General features: G+C 59.9%; 2 protein-coding genes across 10 annotated transcripts in view; one reads left to right on the top strand and one right to left on the bottom strand.

The window, feature by feature from the left end:
* Positions 1-6,003, top strand: part of LIMS2 (LIM zinc finger domain containing 2) — a 68,282-nt gene extending 62,279 nt beyond the window's left edge. For all 8 annotated transcript variants that reach the window (XM_026015691.2, XM_026015689.2, XM_072757467.1 and 5 more), the window contains 6 exons: positions 1,459-1,608; positions 2,205-2,355; positions 3,252-3,344; positions 3,929-3,977; positions 4,124-4,199; positions 4,776-6,003. In XM_026015691.2, the coding sequence (XP_025871476.2) occupies positions 1,459-1,608; positions 2,205-2,355; positions 3,252-3,344; positions 3,929-3,977; positions 4,124-4,199; positions 4,776-4,923 (667 nt within the window). In that variant the 3' untranslated portion in view covers positions 4,924-6,003. The remainder of the gene's footprint in view (positions 1-1,458; positions 1,609-2,204; positions 2,356-3,251; positions 3,345-3,928; positions 3,978-4,123; positions 4,200-4,775) is intronic.
* A 657-nt stretch (positions 6,004-6,660) lies between these two features.
* The window catches only part of MYO7B (myosin VIIB), an 85,656-nt gene continuing 70,999 nt past the window's right edge, over positions 6,661-21,317 (bottom strand). Inside the window, exons 31-48 of one of the 2 annotated variants that reach the window (XM_072757463.1) lie at positions 20,260-20,427; positions 17,171-17,288; positions 16,956-17,082; positions 15,761-15,927; positions 14,699-14,880; positions 13,720-13,850; positions 13,358-13,515; positions 13,032-13,185; positions 12,448-12,603; positions 11,467-11,572; positions 10,186-10,299; positions 9,787-9,874; positions 9,123-9,229; positions 8,459-8,644; positions 8,028-8,144; positions 7,758-7,841; positions 7,453-7,572; positions 6,661-7,062 (exon numbers count right to left, since the gene is read on the bottom strand). In XM_072757463.1, the coding sequence (XP_072613564.1) occupies positions 6,961-7,062; positions 7,453-7,572; positions 7,758-7,841; positions 8,028-8,144; positions 8,459-8,644; positions 9,123-9,229; positions 9,787-9,874; positions 10,186-10,299; positions 11,467-11,572; positions 12,448-12,603; positions 13,032-13,185; positions 13,358-13,515; positions 13,720-13,850; positions 14,699-14,880; positions 15,761-15,927; positions 16,956-17,082; positions 17,171-17,288; positions 20,260-20,427 (2,385 nt within the window). In that variant the 3' untranslated portion in view covers positions 6,661-6,960. Of the gene's footprint in view, positions 7,063-7,452; positions 7,573-7,757; positions 7,842-8,027; positions 8,145-8,458; positions 8,645-9,122; positions 9,230-9,786; positions 9,875-10,185; positions 10,300-11,466; positions 11,573-12,447; positions 12,604-13,031; positions 13,186-13,357; positions 13,519-13,719; positions 13,851-14,698; positions 14,881-15,760; positions 15,928-16,955; positions 17,083-17,170; positions 17,289-20,259; positions 20,428-21,317 lie in introns of both variants that reach the window. The other variant, XM_072757462.1, reaches the window with a different exon arrangement.

Here is a 21,317-nt window from a genome sequence, read left to right on the forward strand (position 1 = left end):
GTCTGGGTGTCTGGGTGAGTGGGGTAGGCACAGGGCTCCGGGCACCGAAGGCACAAAGCCTTGGTCAGGGAGATGACGACTGCAGCAACGACAGGCCCGTCTGTGTCCCGTGGGTAGGTGGAGCCCGGGGGCCCTGCTGAGGGTCCCGACTCCTAGTTCTGGCCTGGCTGTATTGTCATGGGAGGTGATTCCCACTGTCTCTCCTTCCTCTCTTTTACAATCATTCATTCACTCATGTACCGCAGACTCAGCTTACGGGGCCACCTTGTGTGGGGCACAGCCTGGAGCCAGTCAGCAGCTTACCAAGTGGCTCCTGGGCACTCATTTGGTCCCTTGGCCTTCACACAAGCTGGGGAGATGAGACATGCATAAGGCAGGCAGCCAGCAGTGTTACGCTGTGGGGAGTCCAGACCAAGTGAGGTGGCAGGCACGTAGCCGAGGCTGTGGACAGTGGGTTGGCCTCCCTGGCATCTAGGATCTGTCCATCATACCCACTTGCAGGATCCTGAGTCTGAGAGTTGATCTCTGAACTAGATTCCTTGATCTGCCTGTAAAAGAGGCTGACTGTGGGTATTAGGTCCCCATGGGGGCTGCTGAGGGGTAGAGAGCCTCCCCCTGGATGGGCGCCTGGGAAGGCAGGAGGGGAGGGCCCGGATGCATCAGGACGGCTTACAGATGAGGTGGCAGGTGGGGATGGGAGTAGTGCACTGGGGCCTTGTACATCTTTGCTCGGGCCCCTGCGTGTAAATTCCTGCCATCGTTGAGGCACAAGGAAACAGAAACCATGTTGATTTCTCCCTTAATAGAGAGCACAGCTGTTGCCCAATGCAAGGAGTAGCATGAGAAACTACTATGAGGTCTTTACAAAAAAGTCTCTGTAACGATAGTTCCTGGGTTTGGGGTCCTCCGTCTGACACAGCTGTGCTTGTCTCTGGATACAGAAAGCCTGTAGATGTATGGGTCCCTCTTTGTCTGAGAGACCCCAAAGGAAGGGGGTGTGCACCCTTGGCCACTACGCTGGGCACAGCAGGGTTTTCAAGCTGATAGTCATGATTTACTCATGCACCCATGTTCAAAGACATTTGAAAAATAAAAGTCAATTTTTCAGCAAATGGCAATGAAATGTCCACTCTATTCCATATGATGTTCTAGGCTCAGAAAACGCGGGGAGTAGAAAACTAGCACATTTGCTCTGCCATCCGAAGACAGCAAATGCCAACATTCTTTCTGGTCATTTTTTGCAGGGCCCCCTTGGTAGAGGGCACACCTGTAGACTTCCTGGCCGCAGGATTAGCTTGCTCTCGTGGACCACTGGCCAAGCCTCTTGAGGCCTAGAGGCATTGTTAAAGCTGCAGGCGGGAGTCCCCGGGGCTCTTCTCCCAAGAGGTGGACCATGCTGTCTGGCAAGGAAGAGGGGGAGCAGATAGTCGGGCCTTACACCTGCCTCACTTCCCACAGGCACCTGTGCCGGCCTTGTCACAACCGAGAGAAGGCCAAGGGCCTGGGCAAGTATGTCTGTCAGCGGTGCCATCTGGTCATTGATGAGCAGCCCCTTATGTTCAAGAACGACGCCTACCACCCGGACCACTTCAGTTGCACCCACTGCGGGTATGTGTGTAACGGGCAGGTGGTGAGCTGGGTGGGTGCCCCCCTCCTGGGGCAGTGATGGAACAGGGTGGGTGGACCAGTTGGAAAGGGGGTGCAGGGTGGAGGTAGCAGCATCACTGCAGGAAACGCCTTTCTCCAGTGTTCAGGGAGCACTTGCATGAGGCCCCGCTGGAGACAAGGTGAGGGAGGGTTGGGCCCCAGGACGCTGGGAGGAAGGGATCAAACACTTGGAGGGCGAGGGCAGGGTGGAGGGGATCCTGCAGAGGATCCCTCGTGCATGCCCCAGACGCTCAGTCTGGTGCAGAGGGGCCAGAGAACAGATCTGCTTCTCAGAGGGCCTGACAATGCACAACACAGGCGGCCTTCTGAGAGGCCTGTGCAGGAATCTTGTGCCCTGGGGCCTGTCTGGGGCACAGGAAGTCCTCGAAGGGACCAGGGATCAAAGAGCCGTCTGCTCCAGGCGCTCTATTGGACCAGACAGGGGCCTCTCCAGAAGCTGCTCCCCAGGGCTGGAGGGGGCAGGGGGACCTGCCCGTGCCAGTGCAAGCCCTGAAGAGGGGCAGGGGTGTCACCTGGGGCTCTGCTCTATCTTCCAGGAAGGAGCTGACCGCAGAGGCCCGAGAGCTGAAGGGAGAGCTGTATTGCCTGCCCTGCCATGACAAAATGGGCGTCCCTATCTGTGGGGCCTGCCGCCGGCCCATCGAGGGCCGTGTGGTCAACGCGTTGGGCAAGCAGTGGCACGTGGAGGTGAGCGAGGCCAGGAGGTGGCGGTGGGCTCACCGTTGTATTTGGAGTCCGGCCCTGCAGCTCCTCCACACTCCCACTGCCAGGCCACTCGGCTTGCTTCTTCCTCTGGGTGCTGCCCCTCCTTGTCCCTGGCCTCCGCAGGAGCCAGTAGTAGGCTCAGACCACGGTCAGGCAGCTGCATCCACCTACTTTCCTCTCCCCTCCTGGCCTAGAAGATTCCAAAGTCACGAGAAAACTTTGGGGACAGTCTGCCTAAAGGCACCGTCTGGCATTATGGTTGGCAGAACTGGCTGTGTACAGCCTCATGTAGATACAGAAGCTGGCACACCTGCTGGTGGAGCTCCTCAGGTGTGTGTGCCTGGGGCACCTGGGACACTCGCCTCCACGCTGTGCTCCGATGGCCTTGCCGACACTCGTTGGAAGGGAGGCTTGTGTTCCCTGGGGCCCTGACTAGTCCGTCCCCCAGAAGCCCTGCCATGGGTGGCTTCTTGGGGAGGCTTCCGATGCAGGCCCTGGCCCCGAGCCTGGTGACGAGGGCAGATCCCCACACACCACGTGAATGGGAAGACGCTGCTCAGTGGCTCCGGGGCTTGTAGGGGATGCCCCCGACACAGGCAGGCACCATGCTCATAACAGAGCAGCCCCCCCAGAGGGCCACCCTGCCACAGGCACCTCGCCAGCACGCGGCAGCTGGCACTGAGGTTGCGGCAGGTAAGAGCAGCTCTGGACAGGATGGCGCTGGGTCACTGCGCATTAGGAAAGGAGTGGGGTTGGCTGCCTTGCGGGCCGTCCATGCAGGTCCATGCCGCCTGTCAGTTCCGACTCCAGGGTGGCCCTCCACCTCCTGGGGTGGTCGCTCCAGCCCTCAGCTGCCCTGCTGCCCTCTCTCCTCTCAGCACTTTGTCTGCGCCAAGTGTGAGAAGCCGTTCCTGGGGCACCGGCACTATGAGAAGAAGGGCCTGGCCTACTGTGAGACCCATTACAACCAGGTGGGGTCCGGGGGCAGACAGTGGACGGGCAGGGCCTGTGAAGCGGGGGCCAGTGGGGCCTTCAGGGAGGCGAGGTGGCATGAGTGGCTGGCACACAGCCGGCACCCATTGGGGCAGGAGAAGACCAGGGTGGCCCCTTCAGAGCCTGTGCTGGGCGTCCTGGGAGACTCTGGCCCCGACGTGCTGTGGGAACTGAATGAGAGGGCTGTGGGCATCCTAGGTTCATGGGAGTGATGCGTGCCGCCATCCTCCTCCCTCCCAGTCTGCAGAGCTGCCCAGTGGCTGTGCCACAGAGGTCAGGGGCTAGGCCCTGGGGCGTGCCCTCTCATGGACCCCAGCAGGGGTAGTGGGGTTCTCCCCAGGAGCAATGCCTCAGCCTGCGGTCTGTCCCAGGGTGGTGATTCTGTTGAGCCAGGGGTGCCCTCACTTCAGGCCTGAGGCTGCACCTTGCAGGAGGGGCCCAGGAGTCTGAGGAGGATGCTTGAGAGCAGCTGTTGGGGGGTGGGATGGGGGTCAGTGGCAGCCTTGGCCCTGCGCCAGGGCGTGACTGCCCACCACGAGTTTGACACCTGCTACATCCACAGCTCTTTGGGGACGTCTGCTATAACTGCAGCCATGTGATTGAGGGCGATGGTAAGGATCCTCTGTCCCTGGCCTGTGCCCCCTTGCCCCCCTGCATGTGTCTGCTCTCCCTCTGGCACGTGAGTCCTGCAGCTGCAGGCCCAGCTGGTTCCACCCAGCCTGGGCCTGCTGAGCCTGCCTGCCTCCGCCCCTCGCAGTGGTGTCAGCCCTCAACAAGGCCTGGTGCGTGAATTGCTTCTCCTGTTCCACCTGCAACAGCAAGCTCACCCTGAAGTAAGTGGTGCCGGCCTTCGGGGGGGCCCAGTGTGGGCAGACGGGACTGCACCGTGTCTTCTTCCTCCTGGAGCCTGCCATGGGAGCTCACATTTGAGTGGGCTTCCCCTGGGCTCTTCGTCAGGCTTTTCCAGAAAGCCTGCTGTGGTCGGGGCCTGGGGCTGCCAGGGCCCCCAGGACATCGTGAGGGTTGGGGGGAGGCGAGCCTCCAATACAGCAGCAAAGACCCTGGGCTCTGGCGGGGGAAGGGCATTCTGCTCAGGGAACAGCACATGTGAAGGCCGAGGAGTCCGACCACTGGCTCCTCCAGGAAGCCACAGGAGGTGCAGAGTGGCTGGAGTTGTGAGGTGAGACAGAACCCGGGTTTCTGAGGACAGCAGGGAGTTATGGATGGTTCTGGAGTATCAGAGGCTTCTGGGAGGGAAAGGAGGCCTGGCAGCCTGTTTCCTCATCCTCCGTGACCTCTGGCTGGAAGCTCACCCCGCAACCTGGACTGCTAGGGGCCGGGGCTCTGCTTCTGCAGAGCCTGACGTGGTGGGGCCAGGAGCCCTCCTGACTGACCAACCTCCTCCCCAGGAACAAGTTTGTGGAGTTCGACATGAAGCCCGTGTGCAAGAGATGCTACGAGAAGTTTCCCCTGGAGCTGAAGAAGCGGCTGAAGAAGCTGTCGGAGCTGGCTGCCCGCAAGGCCCACCCCAAGTCCGTGGGCCTCAACTCCGCCTGAGGGGCCTCCTGCCTGCCCTCTGCCTCCATGGCCCCCTACCTGCTAGTGACCCTGCTCCTGGTGCCCCTTCCCGTTGCTGCCTCCACGCCGCATCTCTGCTCCCTGTCTGTGGCCTCCCCTTCCTTCCTTCTTTCCTCCCCTCTTCCTCCCCCCTCACCTCTTCTCCTTCCCTCCCGCCCCCATCCACCGGTTCTTCCCCTCTTCCCTCTCCTCCCCGTTCTCTTTGCTCACGAACCCCCCTTTTACCCCTAATCCCTCATCTCTGTCTCCTCCCCAGGCCTTTCTTCTCTCCCTTGCTATGGGCTCTTCTCTTTCCTTCCACAAAGGCATAGGGCAGATGCAGGGGCCTTGAGCCTAGGACAGGCCTGTGCCCACAAGCTTTAGCTCCAGGTCCTCTGGGGACATGGGAGCCTCAGCGCCTGGGGTCTCCTGGCCCTGGTCATGGGCCACTGCTCCCAGCCTTGCTCGTCCTGACCTGTCCCACTCCTGCAGGGGCACCCGGCAGCTCACGTCCTCCTGCGTGGGAGCTTGACCAGCTTCCACCCCAAGGTGGTCCCACTCTGCACAAGTGGCCCTGGGGGGCCACAGCCAGGCGGCTGCTCCACCCTGTGACCCTGACCATGAGGATGGGGGCCTCTGGCGACCACCCTTTCACCCTTGGCCACATGCTCACGCAAACAAGTAGGATCCTTGTGCTTAAATCGGGTCGGTAAATCCTGCCACTGTACCCCTCAAATCATCAGGAGGAACAAGGACTCCACCCCCACCCTTGCTGTCACTCAGGAAGCCTCCTTCCTGAAATCCGGCCTTGGCTACTCCACTCTGGGCCAGCAGCCACTGTGGTTCCCCCAAGCCCCTCTGTGGTCCCCATAGCACCTCAGGCTCCCTGCTCCCCCCACAAGGGCACACGCTGATCCTCTGGGTGCAGCTGGCCAGGGGGCAGAAGGTAGTGGGAGGCTCATCCTCCCACTCACTTCCGGGTGGGTGGGTGGCTCATTCCGACCCTCCAGGGAGGACACTTCCTCCGTGGCTAGCACAGGATGTGGTGCTTGCACAATGAATGAAGGCTTATTTACACGACCACATGGCTTGCTTGGTTTTTGACATGAGAGTGAGGACGTGAGGCAGCAGCCCCTGTGGACATTACTGCTTTGAGGGTGTTGAATGCTTAGAGAAGCAGACACCAAACAAGACAGGTGACAGAGAGGTCCAGCTGGGATCCAGTCCTTGTTCTCAGGGGCAGGCTGCTGTCAGGCCTTGGAGACAAGTCCAGCCAGAAACCCTCAGTCTATGAAGGCTGGCTGGGTGGGCAGGATGGAGCGGGCCAGCATGGTGGGGATGACCCCGGGCCACCAAGGCCCTGCATCCAGCTCTGCTCCTGCCTGGGCACTGGCCTTAGCATGAAGCCAGCAACCAGAGAGCAGGCAGGCCTGGCCCGCACCCCCCCAGGCCCTCTGGGCAGCGGTTATGTATCCCAGTGCCCCGTGAGGGAAGGAGAAAGGTAAGCTGGGGGGCCTCACAGGAAGAGGAGGGAGGAAGGGGGGGGAAGGGAGAGGAAGGGAGGAGAGAGAAGCTGATGAAGTCATTCTCTGAGAATGGAGTTGTCATCCGGGTGTCCCCAGAGAAGTCACCATGTGACTTGCTTTTTCTGGAAGAGTCCTTTTGCTGGCCAGTGCCTCCTAGGCGTCCTGCCCCCCTGGCCCTCCTGCTCCCCCTTCTCTCACTAGCACACTGCACACTGCTTCAGGGATTTTTATTGAACGTTCTTGGGGGAGTCCTTTCAGCCATCCACTCATCAGCCTGGAGGCCTGATACTCCCAGCCCTGTCCTGGGCTCCCCACTTTGGCCTCCATGGTCACACCTGCAGGAGAGGAGACCTGCCTGGTGTGCTGAGGGTAGTGGAGGTGTGTTCTGGGGGGGGGCAGCATGAAGGGCTGTCTGCAGAGTGTAGGCCCTGGGCCGAGAAGTCGTACTAGGCAAGCCCACGAGGAGCCCAGGTGGGGGAGGGGAAGTGAGGGGGCAGGTCAGCTCCCCGTGCTAAGGATCGGCCAGGGCCGGGGTCTGGGAGCCCCGCTGCTTGTTCATGGCGCTCAGGAGCTGCTGCACATACGAGGTCAGCAGGTCATCCATCTTGTAGCCCTGGACAGGGGGAGGGGGTTGGAGGCTGTGAGGTGCAGTGGCAGTGCCTCCCTTCGGCCTCAAGGACACCCTGTACAGGGAGGTGACCGCAAACAGGGTTCCTGCTGCTGAGAACAGAGTCTGCCTCCGTCCTCAGAGTGCCCAGGACCACAGGGCCCGCGCCAGGCCTTCCTCATGATCCCCGGCTGACGCTCCCAGCCTTTCCCTTGCTGCTCCTCCTTCCACACTCCGACGGCCCTGCCTGGCCTAGCTCACCCTGGGCACAGGAAGCCAGGCCCTCACAGGCAGCAACTTGCCTGGTGGCAGTCTGGGGTCAGGGTTGGGGAAACGTAGTCCCCGGGGCCTCCGCGTCCTGTAGGTCTGGATGAGGGGAAGGGACCTGGGGCTCACCAGAGAGGTTTCACACAGCAGGCGGCTGCCCCGGGCCAGGCTCCCCAGTGCCATGTGGAAGTAGGTGCTGCCGCTGCTCCAGCTGGAGATCTTGGTGAAGGGGTAGGTGGTGAGCAGCTCCTGGGGACAGAGTGGGCCAGGGGGAGTAGGACACAGCTGCAGCCCAGGGGTCCTAGGTGCCCTAGGAAGGAGCTGCTGTCCTGGGGTCCTCCAGAGCCCCTGGAGCCATGTGAGGGGGGACAGGAGGGCAGGGGATACCACCTGTGCAGGGTAATTGGACCCGCCCCCCGGGGCCCTGCTGCTACCTTGGTCTTGGGGTGGATAAGCAGAACCCCGTGCCGGTTGATGGCGATGAGGATGATGTCTGGGTAGGAAGGCTCCGAGGTTTGCTGGGGAGGGTGCGGTAGGCACAATGGTCACAGCCCAGCCAGGGAAGCCCGGGGGCCACCTCCCTGGGACACACACGTGCACTCACGTGCACACCCCCTCCTTCCAGGCCAGGCGGCCAGGCCCTCCCCTGGCGTGTATTCAAAGAGACACTCAGGCTGCTGGGGGCAGGGCTGCGTGAGGCCTACCTTCACCTCGAAGAAGGCAGACCCAAATGTGGGCCACCGGCAGATCCCCTTGAGGAACGCCACCTTGGCCTCCTCTACCGTCTTGTCCTTGTGCTTGTCATAGGCCAGAAGGATGTTCTGGGGGACGGTAAGGGCCAGTGAGCACCTGAGTGGGGCCAGTGCCCTACCAGGGCCTTTGCACAGGGTCCCTGGGGCCCTAGTCCAAAGCTGCACCTCGATGCCTGCGGCCAGACTGGGGGGCTCCTAGAGCCTGGTGCGTCCTCCACACACAGAGAATCAGTCTGATGTACCGGGGACGGCATGGGGAAGGGGTGACATTTGCAGGCACAGCATACCCTCCATGTGCAGAACGTGCTCATCTTGCCGAGGCAGGGCCTGGCACCCATGGACCCAAGGGTCCTCCCCCGCCCCCGCCCAAACCCATCAAGGACCTTTCTCCATTCCTCGGAGGACATGAGACGTGTCAGGTTCTCAGGCACAAGCTCCCTCAGGATCTTGGGGATACTAGCTAGCTGGGACCGGTTGTTGTCAAACTGGGCCTTGTAGATGAGGCCGGCCAGGTGGACCGCATCCTCCTGTGAGCACTTGTGGAATCCACGGAGGTACTTGGGCAGCTCCTGGGTGATGGACGGATTGGCTTAGGCTGCTGCCCCCGACCCTCTGAGTTTAGGCGGCAGAGGGACCGGCTCACCCCCGGTCAGGACACAGAGCCCGCAAAGCCTAAGGCCCATGGGGGAGGGTCTCGGGCAGGGGCAACGACCACCAAGTCAGGGCAGTGCTTCCTGATGTCTGGCCATAGAGGTGGCAGCCTGCCCTGTGTGGTTGGGATCTTCTGGCCCCTCCCCTTCTCAGCAATCATGCTCAGGTGCCCGTACGGTCACCGTCCCGGGGGCTGCTGTCCCTCCGCTCCTGGCTGCAGAACTCTCAGGGCTCAGACTGCCCACACATGGGGCCTAAGGGCCTCAAAAGCCCCTGCAGAGAGGGGTGTCCTGGAGCCAGGGGGCCGTGGGCCTGCTGCCTCCTGTCCTGCCGCGCAGGGCAGGTGTGTGCGGGATCAAAGCTGGACTCAAATACCCTCAACATCTGCCTGGGTACCTGATGGTAATGGAGGACGGTGTCTGCATTCACATCCTTCCCCGGGGTCACGTTGAGCCACAGTTTCCGCATGAAGTACACCTGGTAGGGGAGTGTCAAGGGTGCCCCTGGGCAGGGGCGGATGGGGTGAGGAGTGGGTTACTGAGCACCCAGGCTGTCCTGTGACCCAGCAGACTGTTGGACCTGTGCTGCCCACCCCCTTTTGTGGCCGAGGCATTGCTGCCCCGCTGCCCTCACCCTGCCTGCAGCACGTGTGCCTCGGTGCACCTCGCCCCTACATCACTGCTGTGTTTGCTCCTGCTGCCTCTCCTGCTGGAAAGCTCATCCCCTCTTCCTCCCTAAGCCCCATCTCTTCCTCATCCTTCAGGATAGTGCAGAGGCCATCCTGGCCGGGATGCTCCTGGACCTCCCTGTGGGAGTCAGCCCCCCACACAGCCTTCAGCAGCCTGCATCCAGCCGCCTGTTCTAGACTGGCCCCAGGTCTAGCCATACCCAGGACTCAGGGGATATAAGGGGAATGACTGAATGAATGGGCAGGGGCCATGCAACAGGTGTCAGGGAAACCTTCTGACCCTGGCACAGGGAGGAAGACTGTCCCCTCTCTCCCTGCCCCTTCTACCCCAGCCACATCCCTTCTTCCTCACCCCTACCCTGCTCCCCTTACCTTCTTTCTGGGGCTTGTTTTTCTTCACCCAATCAGACACTTGCCGCAAGGAGTCAAAGAAGAAGTCTTCCTCCTTCTGGCTGATGACCTGGGGTGGATGGGGAGGAAGGCAGAGGGGTGTGCAGTATTAGGGCTTCTGGGGAGTGCCCTCCTGGAGGGTGCGGAGCGCCTGGGTCCAGCCAGCCCATCTATGGCCTGGGAGGCCCCATGCTCCTCAGTGTTGGGTCTCTCTGTCTTGGGGGCCTGTCCCCCCATTATGCTGCTCCGTAAGCCTACCGACTTCTATCCTGCCAGCCCGTGTGCAGGGCGGGGCCTGGCCCAGGACACCGGGGAGAATGCCACATACCCCAGACATCTGCCTGCCTTCCCGCCAGCCCTGGCCCACCCCGCCGACTGCACCTTGTCAGCAATCTTGATGAAGAGGCTGCAGCCTTCCCAGGAAGACAGCTGCAGCCTGGTGGCGATGCCCTGGCATACGTCTCGCACCCGAGTGTAGGTGCCCACCTCCAGCATCTGGGCAGAGAGCAGTACATGAAGGTCTCAGGATGCGGCTCCACCTGGCATGACCCCTCACAGCCTGGTGCTGTTTCTCCCAAGGACGGGCTCGGGGGGCGCCTGGGTGGCTCCGTTGGTTGAGTGTTTGACTTGAGATTCTGGCTCAAGTCGTGATCTCAGGGTCGTGGGATAGAGCCCTGCGCCCACTCTACACTCAGCGGGAGTCTGCTGGACATTCTCTCTCTCTCTCTCACCCTGCCCCTCCCCCACTCGTGCATTCTTGCTCTCTCTCAAATAAATAGATGAATCTTTAAAAAATAAAGACTGTCTGGACATGCCTTGGCCTTCCCTTCTAGAAAACTGGGCAGATGCCTATGTTGTTCAGAGTTCACTGTCTTGAGGGCCCAGGAGGCTCAGCCTTTTGAACTTGGTTTGAGAGCCCTGCGGCCAGACTGTGGGAACTTTGCCTTGGGGGACCCACTGGCTCCAAGATGATAAGGCCAGGGCGGGGCGGGGCGGGGGGAGGAGGAGGCGGCAAGGGAGCATGCTCTCCGGGCCTCCTCTGCACCTCACTGCTGCCACTCGGCTGGAGGGGACTCTCTACCACAGCTGGGGTCTAAGGGACTCCCCCTCTCACCTGTCCTTCACCATCTCCCACAGCCCACAGGGGCTGGGTCTCCAGGCAGCCCCAATGACAGCAGTTCTTCCTCCATGCCCCAGGACAGGGTCGGAAGCCTACAGGAGCCCTCTGCCCTAGGACCCAGCTTCGATGCCCACCCTTAGGGCCTCTTCACTCCTGAACCTTGGCCAGTGCCTTCTCTAGACTTCCCTGACTTCCTGCTCTGCTGACAGCTCCCACCTTCCCCCTGGGACAGCCCCTCTCTGTGCTGGCCCAGAGTGTCCCATATACCTTTGGGACTTGCCACTGCACTAGCAACACCCCTTCTGGGGTGGCTACTCCCTGTGCTGGCTTTGAGCACCTGAGGGTGCAGGGCACTCAGTTCATGTCTAATGGGTGGGGAAGGAGACCGTGAAGGTGAGAGGCCCACTCTAACTTGGGAAACAGTGTCAGTCAGCTTCTTTTGGCTCTCCGTGGGAAACCAGGGTGGGGAGGTTTTGCTGGGGGCTGCAGGCCAAGAGCCTGGGAAGCCAGTCACTCAGGCGGGGCTGGGGTAAGGGGCTCACCTCGCTAGTGTCGTTAGGGAAGTAGATCTTGTGGCAGATGCGAGAGATGTTCTGCTCTATGGCCTCCACCTCCACTGGGTGTGGGGGCTGCTTCCGGGGTCCTGTCCTAGAGTGAGAGGACGCTGAGCATGCCACCCTGCCAGCCCAGCCCAGCCCAGCCCAGGCCCCAGCCACCACCTCCAAGCTAAATTATGTGCCAGACACAAACAATAGATAACCCTGCAATCCCAGTAGAGGATGGGGTACAGAGGGGCTGCCCCACTCCAGGCTCAGAGGCCAGCCTGCACTCACTGCCCGGGGGGCCCTGCAGCTCCGAGGAGGCTGGGAGGCCAGGACATACATGGGAAGGGGATCCGGGCAGAGCACCAGTGCCAGGGAGACCGGGGTTCTCATTCTCATACAGTGGGGGCATCTCCGCAGGACTTCTCTGAGGGCGCCCAGTTCCCCCTCCATGACCATGGCCGAACCACTATCTCCCCTAGCCACAGGAGGCCAAGCTGGACAGGACAGGTGGCGTGGATGAGAATCAAGACAGCCAAGGAAGAACTGCCCCACTATGGGAGGGCTGGCCACATCGATTGGCAGGGAGTGGCCTCCCATCTTGGCCACCCTTGGCTGGGCTGGGTGGGGAGTTGGGTGGCTTGGGGCATTGACATCACACTGTGGCCTCCAGGCAGCTCCTCCTGTGCCCTGAATAGGCAGCTGTTAGGGTAGGAAGAGCCCAGGGCTAAGGCAGCCTGCCAGCAGCATCCACTGACCATCCAGGCCTGTCAGACCTTCAGAACCTCACTCCTAGCTTCTGTGCAGGTTGCTGGGGGCCTGGGCCTGTCTCCCTAAGTGGACACCAGCTTCTGGAGAGGACACAGGACCTGGTTTCGTGGACAGGTGTCCCCATTGGGCCACAAGCCCTGGAAGGGCCAGAGGGGCCCCTCAGCATCCACAGGCAGATGCTCCTGAAAGAGTAGGGAGCCGGCAGCTCACCTCAGGATCCTCTGGATGCGCCGGCTGCAGTCGGGAGCCAATGGCTTCTTCCTCCGCGTGTCTACGAACTTCTGAGCATGAGGCAGCAGCGCCTTTCCCGGCGGGAAGAGGCCAGTGCAGAGCCACAGCAGCTGCCAGCCCCGCTCCTCACTGTACCTGGAGGCGGAAATGCCTGCGAGCTCAGGAAGGATCCTCTACAGGCCTGGGCCAGTGGGGAGGGGGGAGATGGGGTGTGGGGCCTGCCCAAGGCCGCAGCCAAGGAAGCCCGCTGCCCTGCGGCCTGATGCCTCAAAAGGTTTTCACATGCGTAAAATGGGGCGGGGGTACCATGGTGCCCATTTTATGGAGGGGGGCACTGAGCTTTAGGGAGCCCATGACATGCCCGGGTCACAGAGGAGAAAGGGCGGGAGAAGGCGGGGACCGAGGCAGGTCGCTTCCCTCCCTGCTCTGAGCACCCCCAAGAAGTGAGCAGGACAGAGGCGCAGCCTTCTCAGCGCTGCTGGCAGCCCCCGGGGGCCGAGCACGGTCGCAGCCTCCGGGGCTCCAGCCTGGCGCCCTCGGGCCCCTTCCTGTCCCCAGCAGACCTCGTGGTGTTGTGCGTCAGCTGCTTCAGGATCTGGCAGTAGACCTCGTCCTGCAGGGCTGGCTCCCGCAGGGGCGGCGAGAAGATCTGGTCGGTGAGCTCCGCGGAGGGCCGGGCCTGCCGACTCGGGTAGTCGCCCATGTAGCGGAGGACGCGTGCGGCCGTCAAGGAGAACGCGGGTGCCTCGGACCTGCCCCGGCCGCACGGCCCCACCAGCCGCCGCACCCTGCCTGCGCCCTGCGCTCCCGGCCCGGGCCCCGCACAGGGTGGTGCTGGGGCCCGTGCGCGCGGGGCTGGCGGGAGCTGGGCAGGCCCCGGGGAGGATATCAGTGAAGATCTGACAGGCGAGGTCCCGGAGCTCGGCGTTGGCCTGGACTTGCTGGAGCAGAGGCTGCCGCAGTGGCTCGGGCGAGTGGGCCCACAGGTGGCCCTGTGTCCGGGCCAGGGGCAGCACGGTCCTCCTGACCGTCTCCTTCTCCGGGGCCCTGCTGGGGACGGTGGCTGGTGTGAGGGCCTTTCTCAAGCCTTCCCTGCCCATGGGTGTACTTCGAGGGAGAGACCCAGGCCCCGCCCGCCCTCCTCTCGCCCCGCAGAGGCCAGGTGGACCCTGCACCTGCCTCCGTGGCTTCCCTGTGAACTTCAGGGAACACCAGGGGCTGGCAGGGCCTGGTGGGGGCCTGAGTGGGCACCTAAAGAACTCGTAGGAGAATTCCTCCAGGGTGTGTGGCTTCTCCTTGGGCTGCTCCTCAGGCAGTGGCTCTGTGGGCCGCACCTCCTGGGCTGCCAGCTTCCGCTTCTCTGGTGACATGGCCAGCAAACTCTGCAGAGGCACAGGCTATGGGTTCCCCCGCCCACAGGGCTCTTCCTGTGGGCTCCTTCCTGGCCTGGTTGCTCCAGTGCCACGGGAGGGGCTGACCACAGGGTTGTACAGGCCTGGGCCTACCCCCCTCGTGTCACCTTGTGTGTGACCCATGACCACTGTCTCAATGTCTCCAAGCCTGTTCCTGTTCCTTAGGGAGGCTTCTCAGACCCACGAGGCTCCCCTTCCCCAGGGCACCTCTCAGGGGCACCCTGCCCCTGCCTGCCTGGTTCCCTACCCCTCAGGCCACAGCACAGTGTCACCTCTTCTGGGATGCCCTGCTGACAGGGCAGGCCCCTTTCCTATTATTCGCTCCTAGAACAACCAGTGCTTCCTCCTGGTGGTACTTTGTACACTAGGCATCGATTGTTTGCCTAAATGCTCCTTGAGGGTAGTCACTGTGGTGTTCAGTGCTGCAGTGCCTGGGGCACACAGTGGGCACTCAATATGTGAATACTGGAATGTCTCTCTGTGGAGCTGGGGTGAGTGGTTTGTGGGTAGGGAGACCTGGGCCCCCATGGGTCAGGTTTAATCAAGGCTGACAGTGGGGAAAGGGTGGGTTTGTTCCCAGGACACACTGTAGTGGGAGCATCTGTGAAGTGCCAAGCGCTGTGCAGGTCAGTACACAGATACTGTGCCAGGTTCGTGGTCACCCCAGAGGGATGGCAGGGGCGGCAGAGCAGACCTAATGCCCAGGTGACCTCCTGGCTCTCTACAAGGTGGGGTATGAGCCCCTGAGCTAGCAACCGAGCCTCATCCTCATGTGCCCACAGGTGCCTGGGCTGAGAATAGATGAGCATATGAGTTACCATCAGCTGTGCCGAGGGCTTGGTGACCGTCGGGATGGCGTAGAGGCAAGCTGTGGGCACCAGCCCCGTCTGGCCTGTCCTGTCGTTCTGGCCCAAGGTCCAGTTCTCAGAGGCCAACAACCCCTGCTTCTTTGTCAGGATCAGCAGGTCCCCCTTCTTGAAGGGCAGGATGGTGGTGTCATCTGCAGTTCCGGGTCACACACAGGGGCGGGAAAGCACCACTTACCAAGGGCGCTGCAGAGGCCAGAAACTGTGCTGGCATTTTGTGGTCTGTCTCCTTCAGGAGGTGAGGAAAGCCCGACACGGAGTGGTGGGCCCAAGGCCACCGTGAGGCTGAGTGGTGGTGGCCTTCCTGGCCACAGAGCCCGGGCAGGAGGGGCGGGGAGCTGTGGCTGAGTCCCCAGCCTCAGGGGACCTGCTCTCTGTGCTGTGAGGCCTCCTGAGCCTGCATCCTCCTCTGTCTCAGGAGTTGGCAGATGTAATGGGCAGCAGGGATGAGGTTTCCCAGCACACATTTCTCTCCATCCCAGGAGGCCACCCGGCTCCCTCCTGAGGTCCTTGCAGTCATTGCACTCCCTAATTCCCAGGGGTGCTCAGCTCTTGCTGCAGTGCTGGCTTGTAGGGAAGGTGGCCAACACCTAGACCAGCTCAGGGCTCAGTCCCCCACCCCTAAGGTCTGTGACCCTGGACCATCTGCTTCCCTTCTCTGAGCTTCCAGTTCCTTGTCTGTAAATGGGAGATTGAGTGGCTGTGGGGATGGTACTCAGAGCTCAGTTTGGTGGCCTGGCTGTTGTCTGCAGTGGGAGGGAGCGGACTTCCCTGAGCTTCCTGCAGCTACTGTCCTCAACTAGTTTCACCTTGGGGACTCTGAGACCACTTCCTTTAGCCCCTCATTTTACAGAAGGGAGGGCCTTGCCTAAAGCTGCCCCACACCAAGCTTCATGGCCCTCTCCCTCCTTGTGCTTGGGTCCCTCCTGGAACCCTGCCACATGGCCACTGAGACAGGGGGATGAGCCGGCCACCCTCCCATTGACCAGTGACCTGCCCCTCCCCACCGGGCACCTGTGGCCTTCCTGTTCTGCAGAGCCATGGCGAACACGGACCTCTCCTTCAAGCCTTCCAGAAACATAGCTACCAGCTCGGCGATGGCCACGCTGCTGGGGGACATGAACTTGTACTCCTCTTCGTGCAGCGTGGAGAGTACCAGCCTCTGCCCACCCTGCGCCTCTCTGATGGGACAGAGGATGCAACATGACCAACGGCCTGCTCCACCCTCCCCGTTCCAGCACCTCGACAGCCTCAGAGGGGATGACCCTCCTGAGTCATAGACGATTTGATCATGGGCACTGGTGGGGCCAAGGTGTGAGCTGAGGTCAGCCTACGTCCCAGGGACTCCCATGTGTGGTGGACAAATGACATCCAGAGCTCAGGGTCCCTTGGGCTTCAAAGGGAGTGAGTGATGAGCTCCTGCTCTGTGGGCTCAGCTCTGGGTGGGTGATGAGGCGGCTGGTGTTCTGGGCCACCACAAGGATATGGCAAAGACTGTTGGAGTTGAGATGAGGCACTAGTCTTGGTGAGCTTGGTGCGCTATGTCCCATCTTATGTCATGGGGACAAGTGCCAGCATGATCAGCCTGAGTAAGTGGTGGCCACTGTGTGCCCCCCACACACTGGTAATGATTATACTGGTCATGGCACACTGGGGTATGCTTTAACCAAGGGGGGCTCCGGCAGGGCACAGGCAGGCCCTTCCCAAAGGGCTGGGAGGCTTTCTCAGAAGACAGGAGGCACGTAGAAGCATAGAGGTGGGGGCATCTGAGGCCCAACCTGGCCTGCAAGGCTGCCCTGCCACACATCTGCCTCTGTCCTTTACTTCCTCTCTCAGACGGTCTTCAACCTTTCATGTGACCAGTCTTGCCCACAAGAAGGGAAGGAGCCTGTAAATGAATGCACACCCAAAAGGGGCTGCAAGCTTTTGTGCCCCCTCCCAGGTGGATTTGGGTTTTAAAGAGAAGCCCAAGAGAACAATGCCTCGAGTGCAGACACAGCAGTTAACAGAGTAGTGCCAGCCCAGTGGCAGGAGAGGATGAGGTCGCACGTCCAGCGGCCATCACACTGTACATGCCCATCCTCATCCCTGCACCCCAGCTGGGTGCCAAAGACAACATGCCTCCCTCTATCCCTGCACGTCCTGGAGCCCCCAAGAACTAAGGTTGGAGGAAAGAGAGATTCAGGGCATGTTCCCTTGGGACACCCACCTGTTGGTGATCAGACTCATGACCTCTGGGAAAGAGAGTTCTAGGAGTATCTTCTCTCTCTGGTCCAGGAAGTACATCCCCTTCCAGTTAACAGCTAAGATCAGCTGAGTCTTGGGCAGTCGGGGGCCTGGCCAAGGGGGACAGGGGTGTGAAGTTTAAGCTGTCCTCATGGGGAACCCTGCCTGCACCCACTCAGCTCCAACAGATCCCATTACCGGAGAGCGTGGTGACCTCAAAGAGCCGGGAGAAGAGCAGCGGCCACTGCAGGCGGGCAGTGTCCACCACCTGCTCCTGCACAGCCAGCGGCTTTGCCTGCTTCTGGGTGTACTGTGCCTGCAGGGGGACACAGTGGGTCACTTCCGTCACCCATCTCTCACCCAGTCAACCCCAGCTTCAACTAGTGACCCAATGTCCACGGTGCTCATTTGCTGGACCATCCTGTGAAGCCTCTGTCTGAAGAAAGGTCAGTGCTGGTGAGGGCTGGTGGGGATGCTCTGGGGCGCTGGTACAGCCCTATTTTATCCGCCTTGGTGGAGGACCATTTGTGGGTGGTTTTGAGAAGGGAGGAAGCCTTGCCCCCTGGTTAGCATCAGGACGCCAGAAGGCGGTGGATCAGGCTGCAGCTCGCTGCCTCAGCATGGAAAGCTATGACGGGGGCTTGCGCGTGCGTGCTCGGGCCTGTTCCCGCCAACACATGCGTGCCTTATGGGCCTGTGTCTTGCTCTGTGCAGGAGGCCTGTCTTGGTGCGCACCTCTGTGTCCTCGGTACCTCTGTCTATCCTCTCTGCCTACTGGGGAGCCCCTGCTCAGGGGCCTTCATCGCAACCAGACCCTAGTCGACTTTCCTTCCTCCTCCTTCCTTGGCTTCTCCTCCACCTCTCCGCCCCACCCCCCATCTCCACTACTCTCTGTCCATAGCGGGCTATAGTGGCCAATTGAACTTTCTTTTTACTATTTGTGGAATAAAATGTTACTTCTCTTGTTTTCTGTTTAAAACGTGGTTAAGTAACATTCATGCTCTGGATTGTGGAATGCAAATCAATGGCTTATAGCTGAAGGGTGATCTGGCAACGGGCAACATGTATCAAGAATTGTAGAATATAAAAAAAACAAAAAACAACAAAAACAAAAACAAAAAAGAATTGTAGAATGTTCATACACTCTGAAATCTCCTTTCTAGGAATTTATCCTGGCAAATAACTGTTGAGTGTATAAAAGTCGTATCTACAAAGTGGTTCACTTTGTTGTTTTAATTGTGAAAAATGGAGAATGATCTTACCGTCCATCAACAGGAATCAGTGAATTATAATTCATTATTGCAGTACTATGCAGCCATTAAAAATGAACATGAAAAAAGGAAGAAAAAAAAGGGAAAGAAAGGAAAGAGAAAAAAAGAAAAAAATGAACATGAAGAATAGTATTTACTGATACGGAAATACAGCTTCATGCTATGTGGTTCAGTGAAGAAGCAGGTTGAAAGTGGCTCTGTGATATGATCCTATGTTTATTTTTTAAAAGGTATATTATTGGGGCACTTGGGTGGCTCAGTGGTTGAGGGTCTGTCTTTGGCTCAGGTCATGATCCCGGGATCCAGGATCAAGTCCCACACCAGGATCCCCACAGGGGCCTGCTTCTCCCTCTGCCTGTGTCTCTCATGGATAAATAAATAAATAAAATCTTTCCGAAACAGTATATTATTTCTCTCTCTCTAGTCATGTTCACATCTCAGTTGTACAAGCATGGAGATCACCTGGAAGGGTGTACACCACAATGTTAAGAGCAATGATCTCATTGATACATTATTGGTGATTTCACTTTTCTCTTTGTATCTGTTTGTTTTCTGATGTATTTGGTAATGTAGATGTTTTAAGTGGTTTAATGGAAAAAAATTCTGTGTATCTATGTTCACTTTGGAAAAGAGTGGCTGGGTAACATTTCCTAATTCTTTACCCTCACCCCAACTCTCTCTTCCCAAGTTACAAAGCCACTTCTTACTCATGTTCATTTGGGTTCACATATGCCTCTGGTGGTCCCTCCTTCATATGAGCCCTAAAAGCCCATGGTCTCTCTCCTGTAAACACATCCACTCAGGCTGGGAATCACCAAATATGACCCAGTGGGCTTTGCTGCCTCAAATTCCTATCACCAAGAATTCCTATCGCCATCTTATAGAATAAAGGTCTGGTGGTCAAATATGTCTGGGAAACGTGTCTGGGTAAAACAATCAGGCTTCTCTACTGCAGGACTTGTCAGAGCCTTTCATAAGCAGTTATGCACTGTGACTCCCTAAGAGCAGGACGTGGAAAGTTGTATTTTCCAAACCACAGGTGCACAGAACCCTTGTCCGTGGGCCCTCTTGGGGCACCCCCTTTTCCTGTGGCAGAATGGAGACTATGCTGCTTGGCCATTCTCACTGCCCCTCTCTGAATTTGGATGCATGGCCCCTGCTGCTTGACCCACACACTTGGGGTTCATCTCCCTACCGCTGAGTTGTCAGTCCCTAACAAGTAGGCCTGGTGCTGTCTTCTTCCTCCCCCCCCCCCGTCCTGCCCTTTCTTGGTTCCTAGTGCCATGGGGATAATGAAAGTGGGCGTGTATTAAACAAAGGGAAACCCCCTATTCACAGCTCTCCTGCCATGGCAGCAGCAGTGATCAGTGAGCCATGCCTGGAACCTCCGGCCATGCTTCTGAGCTCAGCACCCTGGGAGGAAAGAGGCACTGATCGGGGGAGGGGGGCAGGTTTGGAGAGGGCTGCCTCTGTGGCGGGGCACGGGAGGTGCTATCCCCTCATGGGGTGGTGTTCGGGGGGCAGCGGGAACACCCACTGGTGTGGGTGATCCTGAGGACACAGGTGTGTGTCCGTGAGAAGGTGGAGGCATGAGCCCCCAGGAGGAGCCACGTTTACATGGTGCAGGCTGACCAGGCAGGGGTAGAAGATGGGCGGCCCTCCTGGCTGTGCAGAGCCGGTACTGGGGGCTGGGTGTGGTGTGCAGTTGGCAGCTGTGGGTGCCCACCTGTGCCAAAAGGCTGAGACCCAGCCAGACGCTGTGGTAGAGATGAGGACAGGGATGAGCTGCCCTAACTCGCCCAAGATGCTGCCTGGAAGGGATGAGGGACAGTAGAGCAGGCCTGTGATAGGGAGCTGGGCTGAATGATACTGTAGAAATCTCGAGACAAAGCTAGGCGCCCTGGCAAATCAAAGTCTCCCATTGCCCAGTGGGAGGACTGTGTCCCTCGACACACCTAGGCCCTCTGTCCCAAAGGAGGCTACATAGCCCAAGTGCCCAGGCTCCATGGAGCTGACCTTGGCGTGGGCAGCAGTGACAAGGCTAGCCCACTTCTCTGGAGGCTTGGTCTTGTACAGCTTGGAGGGGATGCAGCTGGGCAGCAGCTCCTGGACAGCTTCACTCCCCACCGAGGCACCGAGCTGCACGTAGCAGTGCTTGGCCAGCAGCTGTACCAGATCCTCCTCCTGCACACCCCAGAAACAAACATGGAAGTAAGGGGGGGAAGTGTAAGAGCCCACCTCCCCCACGACATCCCTGCCACATCCCAGCTCTCGCCCCAGCAGTGGAGACGGCCAGCAATCAGGCCATCTGAGAACCAGGAATCTGAGCAGCCACCTATCCTGCCACCTCTGTTAGGCTGGACCTGCCCTTTCCCCAACACACTGGGATCACAGTGTGCCAAATGGGACCCAGGAGGCTGCTGGAACGTCTCAGCAGCCTCAGCCCAAGCCCTGCGAAGCCCTCTGCCAGAGGACAAGGGGCGACCCCCCGTGCTGCTCACCCACCCCTCAGGTAGACAGTGAATGTGCAAGAGTGAGCTCTGAGGCCCTGGTGGAGCCCCAACAGTGCCGTCTTAGTAGGGTCAATGTGGGCCCCCTCTACCTATCTTACACGGTGCTCTTACCCACTGGCCACCCCTGATCAGTGGCCACCCCCGTGTGGCTTAATCAGGGATTCATTTGGGCAGGGTCCCATGTAAGGCGCCAGCATGGCCCAGCATAGGGCAGGGCTCCTTGCTCCAGGGGCCCTGTAGGTGCCCAGCAGCCCTCTTCTCTCCAGGGGGCCAAAGCTGGCAGAGTCACCCAGCTGCCTGCCCCTCTGGGGCCTGTCTCCCTTGCCCCTGCCTCTCCTTGCCCACTGCCCCATTTCGGACAGGCCTCAGCTCCGAGCCCGAGAGCAGTGTCCTCCTTCCTCAGGCCCGAGGAGGCCTGCAGACGCAGGTGGAGTCAGTCCGGGGACCGGGCGCACGACTCCCCTCCCTGGATCCTCACACCGTACACATAGCTCAGTCCTCCCTGCGCCTCTAGGGCCGCCTCCCCTGCCTGCTGCTGGTGCGTCGAACCCTGCGGACCTG

This window comes from Vulpes vulpes, chromosome 5, assembly GCF_048418805.1.
Source record: "Vulpes vulpes isolate BD-2025 chromosome 5, VulVul3, whole genome shotgun sequence".
Taxonomy (NCBI): domain Eukaryota; kingdom Metazoa; phylum Chordata; class Mammalia; order Carnivora; family Canidae; genus Vulpes; species Vulpes vulpes.